The following is a 15,377-nucleotide window of genomic DNA, read 5'->3' as shown; positions in this document are numbered from 1 at the left end:
GAATGGGGGGGCAGTAAGAGCATTTGCATTATTACCTAAAACTAAAATTTTCCTCAGGGACAAACATAGTGACAAGAGGCAGTGGAAGAAGAATGTTGATTTTTTTCTTTTTCTTTTTTTTTGGTCTTTTTGCCATTTCTTGGGCTGCTCCCATGGCATATGGAGGTTCCCAGGCTAGGGGTCGAATCGGAGCTGTAGCCTCCAGCCTATGCCAGAGCCAGAGCAACGCAGGATCCAGGCTGCGTCTGCGACCTACACCACAGCTCACGGCAACACCGGATCGTTAACCCACTGAGCAAGGGCAGGGATCGAACCCGCAACCTCATGGTTCTTAGTCGGATTCGTTAACCACTGCGCCACGACGGGAACTCCGATTTTTTCTTTTCTTATCAAGGATAATGTATCTGCGGTGGAACCATTTTCCACCTCCTAAAGGACAGTTGAATTTTTAGGAAGTCTTTCCATGTAGATGTTTGCTTACACCATAATTTCCATGATCTTTTCTCATCTACTTATGGGGGAAGCTTGGGGTTTGACTAAAAAGGTAAACTCATTTATTGGTATATGTGATCAGGGGTCAATTTCAAATGATTCAGCCCATTAAAATTCTCCTGGAAATGCCAGTGTAGTTTCCATAACTTCCTCTCTATTTTCAGGGTTATTACCCTAAGAACCAGTAGATTCTGTGCCACATCAAACTCTAGTCACCAGAAGATCTGAAAACATCTTGAGAATGTGGTAGAGGCACCAGAGGGGTTGAGGAGGTGTCTAAACTTCACTGTCTGAACAATAACATGGCAAGGGCAGCTGCTATCACAGGGTCCGTGGTGAAGCAGGGGATCCACAGGGTGTCAGGATGTGCCAGCTCAGGGAGGAGCAGGGGATTGGGGCTGTGTGTCCCTCCGGGAGCAGAGTGCAGCCTCCAGAGGAGGATGCAGAGAAGAGCTGACTAGCAGGCTGGGTTCCAGCTTGGACAGGAGGGCACACTGGGGAAGACCCAGGGGAGGGCGCTCTGACGCAGGAAGGTGCTGGGATGGCACAGTCAGCTCCCAAGGAACCCTGCGAGGGGCAGGAGGGTCCTAGGGAGGCAAGCCCACAGAAAGTCTTCACATTGTATGTGATTCTCACTCTCACCTTCCTTCTTTTGGCTGCTTTTAGTACTGTGGACACAGGGTCCTTCTTTTCAGGGCTTGAAAGCTATTATTGAGCAGTGAGAAGAGATATGAATTAATAGACACAAGGTCGACCTCAGACTGGAAGAAGTGCAACAGTGTGGGCTCTGGAGGAATTCAGACCAGGGCTCTAGTACCATCCCTGTCACTAGCTATGAGAACTCAGCACATTACAAAGTTCACTGAGTCTCAGATTCTTCACCAGTGAGGTGTGTTTGATAAGCCCTGTCTTCTAGACTGTTGGAATATATATAATGTATGTAAAACACCTGGCACAGTGACTGGAATACACTGAAACTTTAAAGAATGGCAGTTATTGTCATGATTTTTTTGACCCCAGATGATACCAACCCTTCTGAGATTTGTTTTGTTTTGTTTTGCTGTTGTTTTAATCCAGGACATGTCTGAGAATATGAAGTGCTATAGGACACTGAACACCAAGTTAGCCAAAGATTCTGCTTAATGAGAAAATATACTGTAGTAAATCATCCCCCTTAGAGGATGTATAATTTATTTTGGACGTAGAGGAATCCCCCACCCCATCTGGATGCAACTCAAAGCTCCTAAAATGTGTGTCAAGAACCAACTCTTTCTCTTTCTCCCAGCTGCTCTTTGATCCATTTAACCCCTACCAAAATCAAGCTCTCCCCTAGAGTTTGCCAAATTTTACTTAAGTTAACCCAGTTAAAATGCCCTGGTTTAACATTTTATTATTTTATTTTTTTGTCTTTCTGTCTTTTTAGGGCCACACCCGTGGTATATGGAGGTTCCCAGGCTAGGGGTCCAGTTGGAGCTGTGGCCCCCAGCCTATGTCAGGGCCACAGCAACACTGGATCCGAGTCGCATCTGTGACCTACACCACAGCTCATAGCAATGCCAGTTCCTTAACCCACTGAGCCAGGACAAGGATCGAACCTGTGTCCTCATGGAGGAAACCTGTCTTTTTTGTCTTAGAGGGTATCTCACCATCTTCCTTGTGTGATAGCTGCTGTTAGACTCTAACTCAATGAACAAAGGCTCATTATTCTTTTTCTTACCACCCCCATACTACCATGGAGCCTTCCAAAGAACAGATGCTCAGTAAATGTTTGAGGGGGGAAAAACAGTGAACAATTTATTATGATTTAATTTCTCCTACATTATTGAATAAATGAAGCAAGTTCAGGTATACAACTTTTATTTTACAGAACAGCAGAATACAAGGAATAAGGGAAAACAAGAATTAAACATGTTCTACTTTTTTTCCTCTATCTTTTATCCCAACTATTTTACGATCAATTTATTTCACGTTTCTAAGAAAATGCCTATTTCAATGCTATGTTTCCTTTTTCCAGATCACTAAATAAGATGGACGGTTACTCAATTTGTTTAAAAAAATAGCAAAACTCCTACTTTTATACTTTGTAAACATTAAATATGTAACCAATATTATTCTGAAACTAATTAAACTTTTCTTAAAAGAAGCAACATTTGAAAACTTTTAACAAGACATAAATCTATAAGTGGTTCAGATATGTTCTGCACTGTGATCTCTCCAGTACTACCTAAGCCCCCATGCTACTTCTGGAAGGTGCTTCACATTTCACTACAAGTGGGAGAAACTGTCTTAGAAATTGGCCCCAGAATGCATATTGGCCAGGGCACCAGTGCGAACCATAGCTGCAAATCTGGCTCGGGCTCTCATTTCCTCATCTCTCAAAGCCTCTTCATACCAGGAAGGGAAGGCACTGGGGACTGTATCATGAATCTTGGCCAAGAACTCAAGGACTTTCATCTTGCTGGTTTCAGCGTGGGCTCTTGGGCCCCACAGGAACTCATAGCGAGGAGGATTACTGTTGGCCACTTGGCGGTACACCAGGTACCTTTCCTGCACCAAATCTTTGGTGATGAGCTTTTTGGGCTCCCCATAGATGAAATGGTTCTTTCCAGCATATATCCCCATCACATTGAGTACTTCCCAGATCTCCTCCTCAGTGGCGCAGTTGCTTTTCATGAAGATCACACAGAGAATGGTCATAAGGAGACCAGTCTTGGGCATGATCTCCTCACCCCTCAGCCTCTCATCACTGGTGCGCTGAAATTTGCTGATAAGAACATAGCAGTGCCTAGTGGGGTCAACTTCCTTCACATCAATGCCAAAGGCCAGCACCATCAGCTCAGAGGCTTTCCTGAGGATCTCATGGAAGTGCTCCTTGTACCTTTTGATGACATGCTTCATCATATCTTTCTTTGTAATGGGCTCTCTCATGTTATACTTGCGCAGCAGGAATTGCACCAAAAGAATTGCCTTCTGGTCCAGAGGGCTTCTGCAGGAATAATCAGTGCTGGGCATTGCCAGGGAGGTGCCTGGTTGTTCTTCATCATGGCTCTTGGCACCTTCATCAGATCTTGTGCATGAAACACCTGCAGAAGTAGTGGTAGTGGATGGGGCTTTCCGAGACCCCTGGGATTTTCTACCTGACCCATAAGCAGGGGAGCTCTGGAGATTATCACCAGGGGGAGGGGAGGGGGATTCTTCTCCCTCTGCTGCGGTGGCCTGAGCATCTCGGAGATGCTGAGTCTCACCCCTGGCCTGCCGGCGTTTCTCACGAGCACGGAGCTTACTCTTCTGCCCCCGAGGCATGATGATACAGATCAAGAACAGCAGGTAGGAGAGTGGGCAGGACAGCAGGCAATGTGGGCACCTGGAGGAGTGAGGAGATGCTATGAGCACCTTCGGCAGGGAGATTTCTCCTTGACTTTAAGGCCACCTCTGTGGGTTTCTGTGAGGGCCCTGCTGTAGGACCCACAGGGCTCTTTTTCTGATCAGCCTGTCCCCTAAAACCCCTGCAGAGGAAATCAGAGTGTGTCTTGTGCTGGTCTAGGTCTAGGCTCTGTGGGGTCCCCTCTAGAACCCTCTCGATTCACATTTAGGATCATCCTATTAAATGTTGGCAGGGCTGGGCACTCTCCCCTCAGCAGCTCTGAAGCTGAACTCCTTCCACCAATGACCTTCCCTCCCTGAGACCCCTGAGGAAGAAATGAAGGAGAGCTTTAGCTGGCCACCCCTTCTGAGGCCTTCCAGAGCTGACAACAGGAGCAGGGTTTTGTGGGATCCCCTTTGTCTTGGATGATTAGAGTTTTCCATAGTCACTCAGGTCACCTCCCCACCAGACCAAGTCCGCCACCTCCCAGAGTTTAACAGCCCCACCCAGGGCCTCCCAGGGTAGACAGCAGGACAGCAAGTGTGTAGGAGTTGAGCGTACCCTCGGTCCTCAATCAGGCTCCTCTCCTTAACTCCGAATAAAGCCTGGGATGTTTTCCTCTGTTGATCTGAGACCATTAGCTCAGATCACAGTTTTCTTTCTCTGAGACCGCGAGGCGGAAATGAGTAGGCGTTGGGCCTAACAGCCGTGCCGCGGGCCTCTTAGCGCGTTGGACGGATCCCGAGCGGGGTTCTGTGAGGTCTCCTTTGTCCTATGGAGGCATATTCCCGCGATTCTAACTAGGCGTCCTCACTTTGATTCTCAGCATCGCCCTGGCCTCTAGAAACCTGAGACCATGGAGGTGGAAGCCGGTCAGGACCTCATGCTGACAACTCTGTCCTGGGCTTCCCAGGAATGAAAGCAGGGGCGGAGCTCCTTGCGGGTCTCTCTATGCCGGCGTGGCTTATCACGTCAGTACTTATGGTGTATGCAGGGAGTAGGGTGTCTTCTTGGCTGCTTCTTTAAAGGCTTCCTTGGTAATACTAATTTTGTGAAAACGCTGTTTCTCTACTGCAAACCGCGCAGAAAATCGGTAAAAGTCCCAACCTAGATACAGCCAGGAAAATTGCAGTGCAAGGGAGGGTCCCACAACCGTGATGGGCGCTAAGAGATTAAAAAGCACACTGGCCTACAGCGTTTGCTAGATAGCCATACTTAAACTTTGGGGAAATTTCTGCTCTAAAAATTCTACTTTGTAAGGGGAAGAGACTAAGCTGCTTGATTTTGTGAGACCCAGATCTTTTATATTATCTAACATTGCTCAGTCCAGTAGTCACTTTTATTTTATATTTTGACCTTCATTCATACTAAGAAATGTATTTACATCTCTAACAAGTGTGTGTATTATGCATTTTTTCATGAAAGGATACATACCCTCTCCATTTGTTATATTTGATCATAATGTTAATTAAAAAAAAAAAAAGGTCAGTCCTCATCCTCTAAAGAGGGATCAGGTGGTTTTGCACAGCCTCTGGATTCGTAATATTTCAAACAGCACCAAACTTTGGTGCCATCCTGGCATGTGGGCTCTGAGGAGCTGCCTCAGATTCCTTCAGTGAAGCAGTAGAAATTCATGGTCCCACAGCACAATAGAAGAAACAAGGGCTGAACTTTAAAATCTTTCCTCCAGACAATTCTGTCATCCGCCCCTCTTACAGGCTACAGATCTGTTTCAACTTCAGAGCATGCCCCCATCTGCCCACAGTCAGAATCTAGTTCAACATAGACTTAGTCTCTCCCAGGAGGCCCTCCCTTATGTTTCTTTGTTGTGCTGATATTGTTCGTTCATTCTCTCTTTTATAGTTCCTCCAGGACCAAATTTAGAAAACAGCAGCCTAAGTCTGGTAGCCATCTTGGAAGCTACATGTTAGGCAGTGTATTAGTCTACTTAGGTTGCCATAATAAAATATGACAGACTGCATATCTTAACAGAAATTTATTTTCTCACAGTTATAGAGACACTGGCAGACTTGGTTTCTGTAAAAGCTCTCTTCTTGGCTTTGCACACAGTACTTTCTTACTAACATGGACTCACATGGACTCTTCTCTGTAAATACACAGAAAGAGTGATATCTGGTGTCTTTTCCTCTTCCTCTAAGGACATCAGCCCTACTGGATTAGGACCCCACCCTATGACCTCATTTAATTTTAATAACCTACCTAAAGACCCTATTTCCAGTTACAGTCACAATGGCCAATTAGGGCTTCAACATATGAATGGGGGGGAGGCATAATTCAGTCCATGGAAGGTAGAAAAATGTAAATAATTTAAGGAGAATTGGCATATTTATGATATTCTTTTCCCCATGAATAAATATAGTATATCTCTTTATGTACTTGGAATTTCTTTCTCTATAGGTAGATATTTATAATCACCTTCAAAAAGGATTGTTCACATTTTTGTTTAAGTTTCTTTTTAGGTAAGTTTTGGGTACTATTAGCTGTTGTTATGGGGGTATTTTCCATTGATTATCCTAATTAGTTATTGATTTTTTGTGTGGATAGGCTCCCAATTTTGGTATAGTAATCTTAAATAAAACAACTTTTGGAGTATCTTATTCATTTGAGTATTTTGTCCACTAGTTCCTTTGGATTTTCTAATTAGGGGATCATATTTTTGCCACTTATTATCTCTGTCTTTTCCATATTCCTTCCTCTGATGCTCTTATCCCTCTAGTTATGTACTACTCCAGTCCACTTTTAAGCAGTAGATACAGTACCATAATATCTGTGTCTTTGTCCTGACTTTGATGGAAATGCTTCTAACATTTCACATTTATCTAAGTTTGCAGTATATTTTAGAAAATTGAAATTCTCTTCATGTCTAATAATCAGTGATGTTGAGCATTTTTTCATGTGCTTGTTGGCCTTCTGTATATCTTCCTTGGAGAAATGTCTATTCAGGGCTTTTGCCCATTTTTCCATTGGTTGATTGGCTTTTTTTGCTGTTGAGTTGTATACATTGTTTGTATATTTTAGAGATTAAGCCCTTGTCAGTTAAAAAAAAATGATGTTACTAATGAAGACCAAAAAAAAAAAGAAATTCTCTTCAAATATCATTTTACTAAAGGTTTTTTTTACCATGGTGTTAAATGTTTTTTCAAAGGCTTTTTCTACACCCCTGGACACGGTCAAATTCATTTTATCCTCTAATCTATTAATGTAGAGAAATTCCAATTGACAGTTTTTATAATGTTATATCTTTGCATTTCTTGAACTCAGCCTATTTATTCACTGCTCTGTTGGATATACTGTGAATTTATTTATGACAGATGCTTCTACATAAGTGAGCTTATTAGCTCAAGTGATTTTTCTCTTAGAGTGTCCTTATCTGATCTCTGTATCAAGGTCAACACATCTGTTAAAATTAGGAATTTCTCATCAACAGATTACTGGTTAAAGAAAGTGTATAAATGGTATAAAGATATAATATTCATAATGAACATTTCCATGAGAGAAATTATCAATGTTATACAATAGTACAGAGAAGGGTAAAATAAACCCAATATAGCTGGCACTCAGCATCCATAATCATCAATATTTAGAAGTTAGAAATAATAGTTGCAGGTAAATGTTTATCTGATTAACATTTGTTAGGTTTTTACTTTACAGGTTTTGAAATTTCCAGACAAGGAATTTAAATAAATTTGAGAACTATTTTAAATGCTCTACTAGGAAAAATAGACAACATGCAAGACTAAACAAGTAATGCCATCAGAGAGAAGGAAACTATAAGAAAGAATCAAAACCAAATGGTAGAAATAAAAAATACTGTGAGGGAAATGAAAAAATACCTTTGACAGGCTCATTAGTAGATGTGACATAGGTGAGGAAACAATCAGTAAACCTGAAGATAAGTGAATTGCAACATCCTCAATTGAATCAAAAAGAGAAACAATGAATAAAAAAATTAACAGAACACCCAAGAACCATGGAACAATATCACAAGGTATATGTAATATACAGATAATAGGAATTTCAGAGAAAGAGGAATGGGGGTAGAGATACATTTGAAACAATAGGCCAAAAACTTTTTAACATTAGTTACAGAACCAAGTCATAAATCCAGACAGCTCAGAGAATGCCAAGACAGATACGAAAACAAGCCAACTACATCTAGGCATATCATATTCAAACCACAGAAAGCCAAAGGCAAAGACAAAATTTTGAAGAAAATTAGGGTCAGGGAGAGATACTGTTCCTAACGAGGAAGAAACATAAAAAAATGTAGCAAACCTCTCATCAGAAAACATGCAAGCATGAAGAGAAAAAATGAAATATTAAAATGTTTAACGAAAAAGTATCAACGTAGAATTCTATATCCAAAAAAATTATCCTTTAAAGGTGAGGGAAAAATACTTTCTCAGTCAAACAAACACAATGCCTGAGTCAATTCATTGCTTCACAGGCCTGGTAATAGATGTGCTTTGCAAGAAATGTTAAAATAAATTTGTTATGCAAGAGAATGATATAGGTCAGAAATTTGGATGAACATAAAGAGAGGAAAAGCTTCAAAAAAGGATAAATGGAAGTAAAATAAAATCTTTAAGTTTTATAATTCTTAATTAATTTAAAAATGTTTGAACAACAGTAGTAACAATGGATTAGGTGATTATAAGACATGGATAAGTGAAATGAATGAGACAAATAGACAGAAATTAGAAATACTCCACTATAAGGAATCTGTACTATATGTGAAACAGTATGATATTACTTCAAGGAGGACTTAGATTATTTAAAAATGTGTATTATAAACCCTTGGAAAAACAGTAAAAAGGTTAAAGACAATTATGAATGATATATTAAGAAAAGAAATAAAATATAATCATATAAAATGCTCAGTCAATACCAGAGAACACACACAAAAAAAAGATATAAAAAAGAACAAATGCAACAAATAGAAAACAGTTAAAGAGGAGCTCCCATTGTGGTGCTGCAGAAAAGAATCAGGCTAGTAACCATGAGGTTTTGGGTTTGATCCCCGGCCTCGCTCAGTGGGTTAAGGACCTGGCGTTGCCATGAGCTGTGGTGTAGGTCACAGACACAGCTCTGATCCTGCGTTGCTATGGTTAAGGTGTAGGCTGGCAGCTGTAGCTCCAACTAGAACCCTAGCCTGGGAACCTCTATATGCTGTGGGTGCGGCCCTAAAAAAAAGACCAAAAAAAAAAAAAAAAAAAAAAAAAAGAAAGAAAACAGTTAAACAATTAGAATTTAGTAAAACTCTATCAGTAATCACTTTAAATCACTCTAAATACACCAGTTAAAAGGCAGAAATTGTCAGATTGGATAAAAAATAAATTTAGAAAGTCTCAAGTATATGCTATCTACAAGAAACCCATTTGTGTAACAAGCCTCTGATAGGTTAAAAGTAAAAGGATGCGAGATTTCAGGACAGTGAAACTCTTCTGTATGATAATATAATGGTGGATACATAATATTTCGCATCTGTCAAAATCTATAGGGTCTGTACAACACAGAGGGTGAACCCTAATGTAAACTATGGACTTTAGTTAATAATAATGTATTAATATGAGCTTATTAATTGTAAAAAATATATCACACTAATGTAAGATATCAGTAATAGGGGAAACTGTGTGTCAGGGTTGGGGTTAATAGGAACTAGCATTTTCGGCTCAATTTTCCTGTAAACCGAAAAACTATAATTTTTCTAAAACTGCTCTAAAAATAATATCTATTAATTAAAAAGACAGCAAGGAAAATTCATATATATAGTCAGCACATTACCATCTTACTGTAATTGGACTAAATCTGTATCGTAATTGAATCATAAAGCACTCAAGTAAGGATCAGCTGCAGAAAAAGAAGGAATCTTTAAATGATGTGATGTATTATCTTGTTAAGAACATACCTCTCAACTGTCTGGTAGATGTCTTTTATCTTTAGCTGACCAAGCCTCAGAATACTCAGAACCAAGATACAGGGAAAGACAGAGGTAGCCAGGAAGCCTAACAAAGTGAGCATAAAACACATTAAACTTGTCCCTTTCACCAGGGCATGGGGCAGCCAGAAACACCTTCTGTTATTTTGAAATTAACCTTTTAGGCAAATATGTATTGAGAAAGCAGGAAGCTAGAAAATGTGCCCTCACTAGTGATAATTTCTAGCTGAATAAAGAACTTTAAGGTTTCTCACATTAAGAGATGACTTCTTTTGTTTACCTGGCTGGTAAAAAAAGAATGGTAGACTTGTCGGATCCTAACCAGAACTCACTAAAAGTTCAAGTGCACTTATGGTCTCATTCTGTGGCTATTGTGTTGCTACTTTTAATGTATGATTCTATTAAATAGAAACACATTCATGGGAGCTGTGTATGAACACAGAATGCCTGCTCTGATTTTGTTTGAGCAGGTTTGTCTCATGATGCATGCTTGTATAACTTTATTTTAGTTTCTTATATCTCACATAGGAATTTCACCTTTGAATTCAACAAAATACACTTCAGAATAGATGGGTTAAAAAAAGAGAGATGGAGGCAGATATACGATAATAACAGTAGTCAAAAAAGATAGAGTAGCTATATCAATTTCAGCTAAAGCAGATTTTAGAACAAGAAATAATATTAGGGATGTGAGGAAACATTATGTAGTAATAAAAGGATCAATTATCCAAGAAGGTATCACAGTCTTAAACATGTATGCACCTAACAACAGAGCATCACAATACATGAGGCAAAAACTGATTGAACTGAAAGGAGAAATATACAATCATAGTCGCAGGCTTCTATACTCCTCTGTCAGTAATTGATAAATGAAGTCAAAACATCATTACAAATATATAGCTGGGAGTTCCCGTCATGGCGCAGGGGTTAACGAATCCGACTAGGAACCGTGAGGTTGCAGGTTTGATCCCTGGCCTTGCTCAGTGGGTTATGGATCCAGTGTTGCCGTGAGATGTGGTGTAGGTTGCAGACATGGCTCGGATCCCACGTTGCTGTGGCTGTGGTGTAGGCCTGCGGCTACAGCTCCAATTAGACCCTTAGCCTGGGAACCTCCATATGCCGTGGGAAGCGGCCCTAGAAAAGGCAAAAACACAAAAAACAAAAACAAAAACAAAACCCAAATATGTAAATGGTATGAACAATGCTAACAATCAACTTGACCTAATTGACATTATACAATAGTCCATCCAACAACAGCAGAATACACATTCTCAAGCTCATATGTGACATTCACCAAGTTAGACCATATTTTCATCCATATATTTGTCCATAGAACTCCATTAAGCACAACTTAACAAATTTAAAACAATGCAAATCATACAAAGTATGTACTCACATCACAACAGAATTATGTTAAAAATTAATAACAGAAATATAGCTGGAAAGTTCCCAAATAGATAGAAATTAAACAACACACTTCTGGATAAACCATACGTTAAAGATTTCTTCTTTAAAATTCAAATCGAAGATTTGTTTTTTAATATTTAAATTTCTCATGAAATTTAGAAAAAGTTTGAAATAAGTAAAAATGAAAATACAAATTACCAAGATTTGTGGATTGCTACTAAACTACTTTTAAGAATAAATGCAAACCAAAAATCTGCAATTGATACACAAAGAAAAATCAACTCAAATACAACACTAAAGATAGTCATCAAACAGGAAGAAGAGTGAACAAGAGAAGAAGGGAAGAAAAAAGAGCAACAAAAAAAAATCCAAAGCAATTAATAAAATGGCAGTAAGAACATACATATCAATAATTACCTTAAATGTTAATGGACTAAACGCCCCAACCAAAAGACATAGACTGGCTGAATGGATACAAAAACAAGACCCATATATATATGCTGTCTTCAAGAGACCCACTTCACTTCTAGGGACACACACAAATTGAAAGTGAGAGGATGGAAGAAAATATTTCATGCAAACAGGGATCAAAAGAAAGCTGGAGTAGCAATACTCATATCAGACAAAATAGACTTTAAAATGAAGAATATTTAAGGGATAAACTACTTTTAGAGAGAGATTTAGAGGATTAAATGCAAATATTGGAAAAAAAGAAAACTAAAGTAAATAACATAAGATTCCACCGTAGAAAACTAGAGAAAGAAGAGCAAATTAAATCTAAAATGAGCAGAAGAAAAAAAAAATAGGCAGAAAAAAATAGGTTATAAATAAATGAAATTTTAAAACAAAAAAATAGAGAAAATCTATAAAATCCTCAATGACATCAACAAAATTGGTAAGTTATTGGGGGTTTGGGATTGGCATATGCACACTGAGGTATATGGAATGATTGGCCGATGCGGAACTACTGTACAGCATGGGGAACTCTACCCAATATTCTGTGATAATCTGTATGGAAAAAGAATCTGAAAAAGAATGGATGTGTGTATATGTATAACTGAGTCACTTTGTTGTATGGCAGAAATCATCACAACATTGTAAATCAATTGTACTTAAAACTTAAAAAAATGGAAGAAGAAAACAATAGAGAAAATCCATAAAATCCTCAATGCCATCAATAAAATTGGTAAATCTCTAGCCAGGATAACCAAGACAGAAAAGAGAGAAGATATAAGCTACCAATATCATGGATAAAAGACGGATCACCATTATTAATCCCAGAGACATTAAAAGGATTTTTATTAAGATGGAACAAATCTCTTCCACAAATTTGATGAAGATGAAATGGATCAGTTCTTTGAAAGGCACAAACTACATAAACTCATTTAAATTTAAATAGATAATCCGAATAGCCTTACATCTATGAAAGAAATTCAATTAATAAAAACTTTCCAAATAAAGGGATCACTAGGCCCAGATAGTTTCATTGGCGAATTCCATAAATATTTAAGGATGAGATCATACAAATCATCTGCAGTCTTTTTTAGAAAAGAGGAGTAGAGAGAAGCACTCAATTTTTTTTTTTTTGAGGACAGCATCACCCTAAGCTCAAAGCCAGATAAATACACTACTGGTAAAGAAAACTACTGACAATTATCTCTTATGAATATAGACCAAAAAATTCTTAACAAAATAATTGCAAATGGAGTTCCCAGTCCAGCGCAGTGGGTTAAGGATCCAGCATTGCTGCAGCTGTGACATAAGTGTAACCCAGAAACTTCCATATACCATGGGGGTGGCCCAAAAAGAAAAAAAAAAGCAGATGGTATTCAACACTATGTAAAAGGAATCATTACCAAGCGGGACTCATTTCTAGAATCCAAGCCTAATATAACATTTGTAAATCAATTGGTGATTTCATCATATAATTGATGGAATAAGAAAAAAATGCTGTCGTATTATTAGTGTAGGAAAGTAATTAGAACATTTTAATACCGATTTATGATAAAAGCTTTAAATAGTAGAATTAGAGGGAAATTTCCTTAACCTGATAAAGGGTTCTTAAGAAAACCTATAGCTAGCCTTATACCTAATGATAAGGGAGTGAATGCTTCCCCCCAAGACTGGAAATGAAACAAGGATGTCCCCTCATTACTCCAAATCATTATCATAATGGAAATCCTATCCAGTGCAAGACAGACAAACAATAACAAGTAATAAAAGGTATACAGATAGGAAAGGGATAAATTTAAATTATATATATTTTTTGCAAAGGAAATGATTGTCTATGTTGAAAATCTCAAAGAATCTACAAAGAAAACCTCCTGAGAATAATAACTGAGGACAATTGCTTTACTATATACCAGCAATCAACAATTGGAATTTGAAGTTTAAAAAAGCAAAAACATTTACAAATGCACAAAAAATTAAATACCTAAATATAAAGCCAAAAAATATATATATATATCAAATCCATTTGTGGAAAACTACAAAACACTTACCAAGAAGATCTAAATAAATCGAGAAATATTCCATGTTATTAAATTGATAGACTCACCATTATTAAGATGTGAGTTATTTCTAACTTAATCTATAGGCTTAATGCATTTCCAATCAAAATCCAAGTAACTACTTTGTAGATGCTGAAAAACTAATTCATATGGAATGGCAAAAGTCCTAGAATAGCCAGCATAATATCGAAAAAGAAAAATTAAGTTTGAAGACTCATAGTACCCTATTTCAAGGCTTGAAATAAAGCTTTAGTAATCAAGACAGCATAGTATTGGTGAAAGAGTAGACACATAGGTCATTGGAACAGAGAATTGAGATCCTACATAGAGACCCACACAAATATAGTAAACTAACTTTTGACAAAGGTGCAAAAGCAAATAAATGAAAAATAGTAATTTTTTCATCAAGTAGTGCTAGAACAACTGGATGTCCATATGGGAAAAAAATGAACTTAGACACAAACTTCACACCTTACACAAAATTAACTCAAAATGGATTATAGATCTAAATGTAAAATGCAAAACTAGGTAACTTCTAGAAGAAAACACAGTAGAAAATATGATTTTGGCTGTGGTGATGAGTTTTAATACCATAGTAAAAGCACAATCTATAAAAGAAAAAAACTTGTGTTGGACTTTATTAAAATTAAAGCTTTTTATTCTTTGAAAGTCACCATTAAGAGAATGAAAAAATAAGTCACATATTGAGAGAAAATATTTGCAAATAACATATTTGATAAATTATTTGCATCTGAATGTACAAAGAACTCTTAAACTCAGCAATATGGAGTTCCCGTTGTGGCCCAGTGGGTTAAGAACCCAACAAAGTGTCTGTGAATATTCGGGTTCGATCCCTGGCCTTGCTTAGTGGGTTAAGGATCTGGCGTTGCTGTGAGGTGCAGTGTAGGTCACAGATGTGGCTCAAATCTGGTGTTGCTGGCTGTGGTGTAGGCCAGTAACTGCAGCTCTGATTTGACCCCTAGCCTGGGAACTTCCATAAGCTGCAGGTGTGACCATATGAAGAAAAAACAAACAAACAAAAAACTCAGCAATAACAAAACAAGGAACCAGTAGTGGTTTGAATGGTGTCTCAAAAAGAGATCCTTGAAACCTGTGAATGTGACCTTATTTGGAAAAAAGTCTTTGCAGATGTAATTAAGTTAAGGATCTCAAGATGTATAGTTTGTAAATCACCCTGGATTTAGGATGATCTACCCAAGAACAGGTCTAGAATTGAGACACAGCCATTACAGAGGGAAAGGCAATGGGGAAGAGGAAGATGGAGGTGGAGGCAGAGATTGGAGCAATGCAGTTACAAGCCAAGGAACACTCAAGAATTGCTGGGTATTTACCAGAAGATAGGAGAAAATTCTGGAAATGGATTTTCACTCAGAGCCTCCAGAAGGAAGCAAACCTTTTGACAGGTTGATTTCAAACTTCTGGCCTCTGAGAGAATAAATTCCTTTCGTTGTAAGCCTCCAGTTTGTGTTTACTACAGTTGTTCTAGAAAAATAATGCATTACCTTATTTTAAAAGTGGACAGGAGTTCCTGTCGTGGCACAGTGGTTAACGAATCCTATTAGGAACCATGAGGTTGCGGGTTCGATCCCTGGCCTTGCTTAGTGGGTTAAGGATCCAGCATTGC

General features: G+C 38.4%; 1 protein-coding gene across 1 annotated transcript; it reads right to left on the bottom strand.

The window, feature by feature from the left end:
• Positions 2,779 to 3,795, bottom strand: LOC100156962 (melanoma-associated antigen B10-like). Its single transcript, XM_021079833.1, has one exon. It carries the CDS (start codon positions 3,793 to 3,795, stop codon positions 2,779 to 2,781), a length of 1,017 nt encoding a protein of 338 aa, XP_020935492.1.

The sequence above is a fragment of the Sus scrofa genome, chromosome X (assembly GCF_000003025.6).
Source record: "Sus scrofa isolate TJ Tabasco breed Duroc chromosome X, Sscrofa11.1, whole genome shotgun sequence".
NCBI lineage: Eukaryota > Metazoa > Chordata > Mammalia > Artiodactyla > Suidae > Sus > Sus scrofa.
The sequence above is the reverse complement of the archived record's forward strand: the minus strand, read 5'-3'. Positions and strand labels throughout refer to the sequence as shown.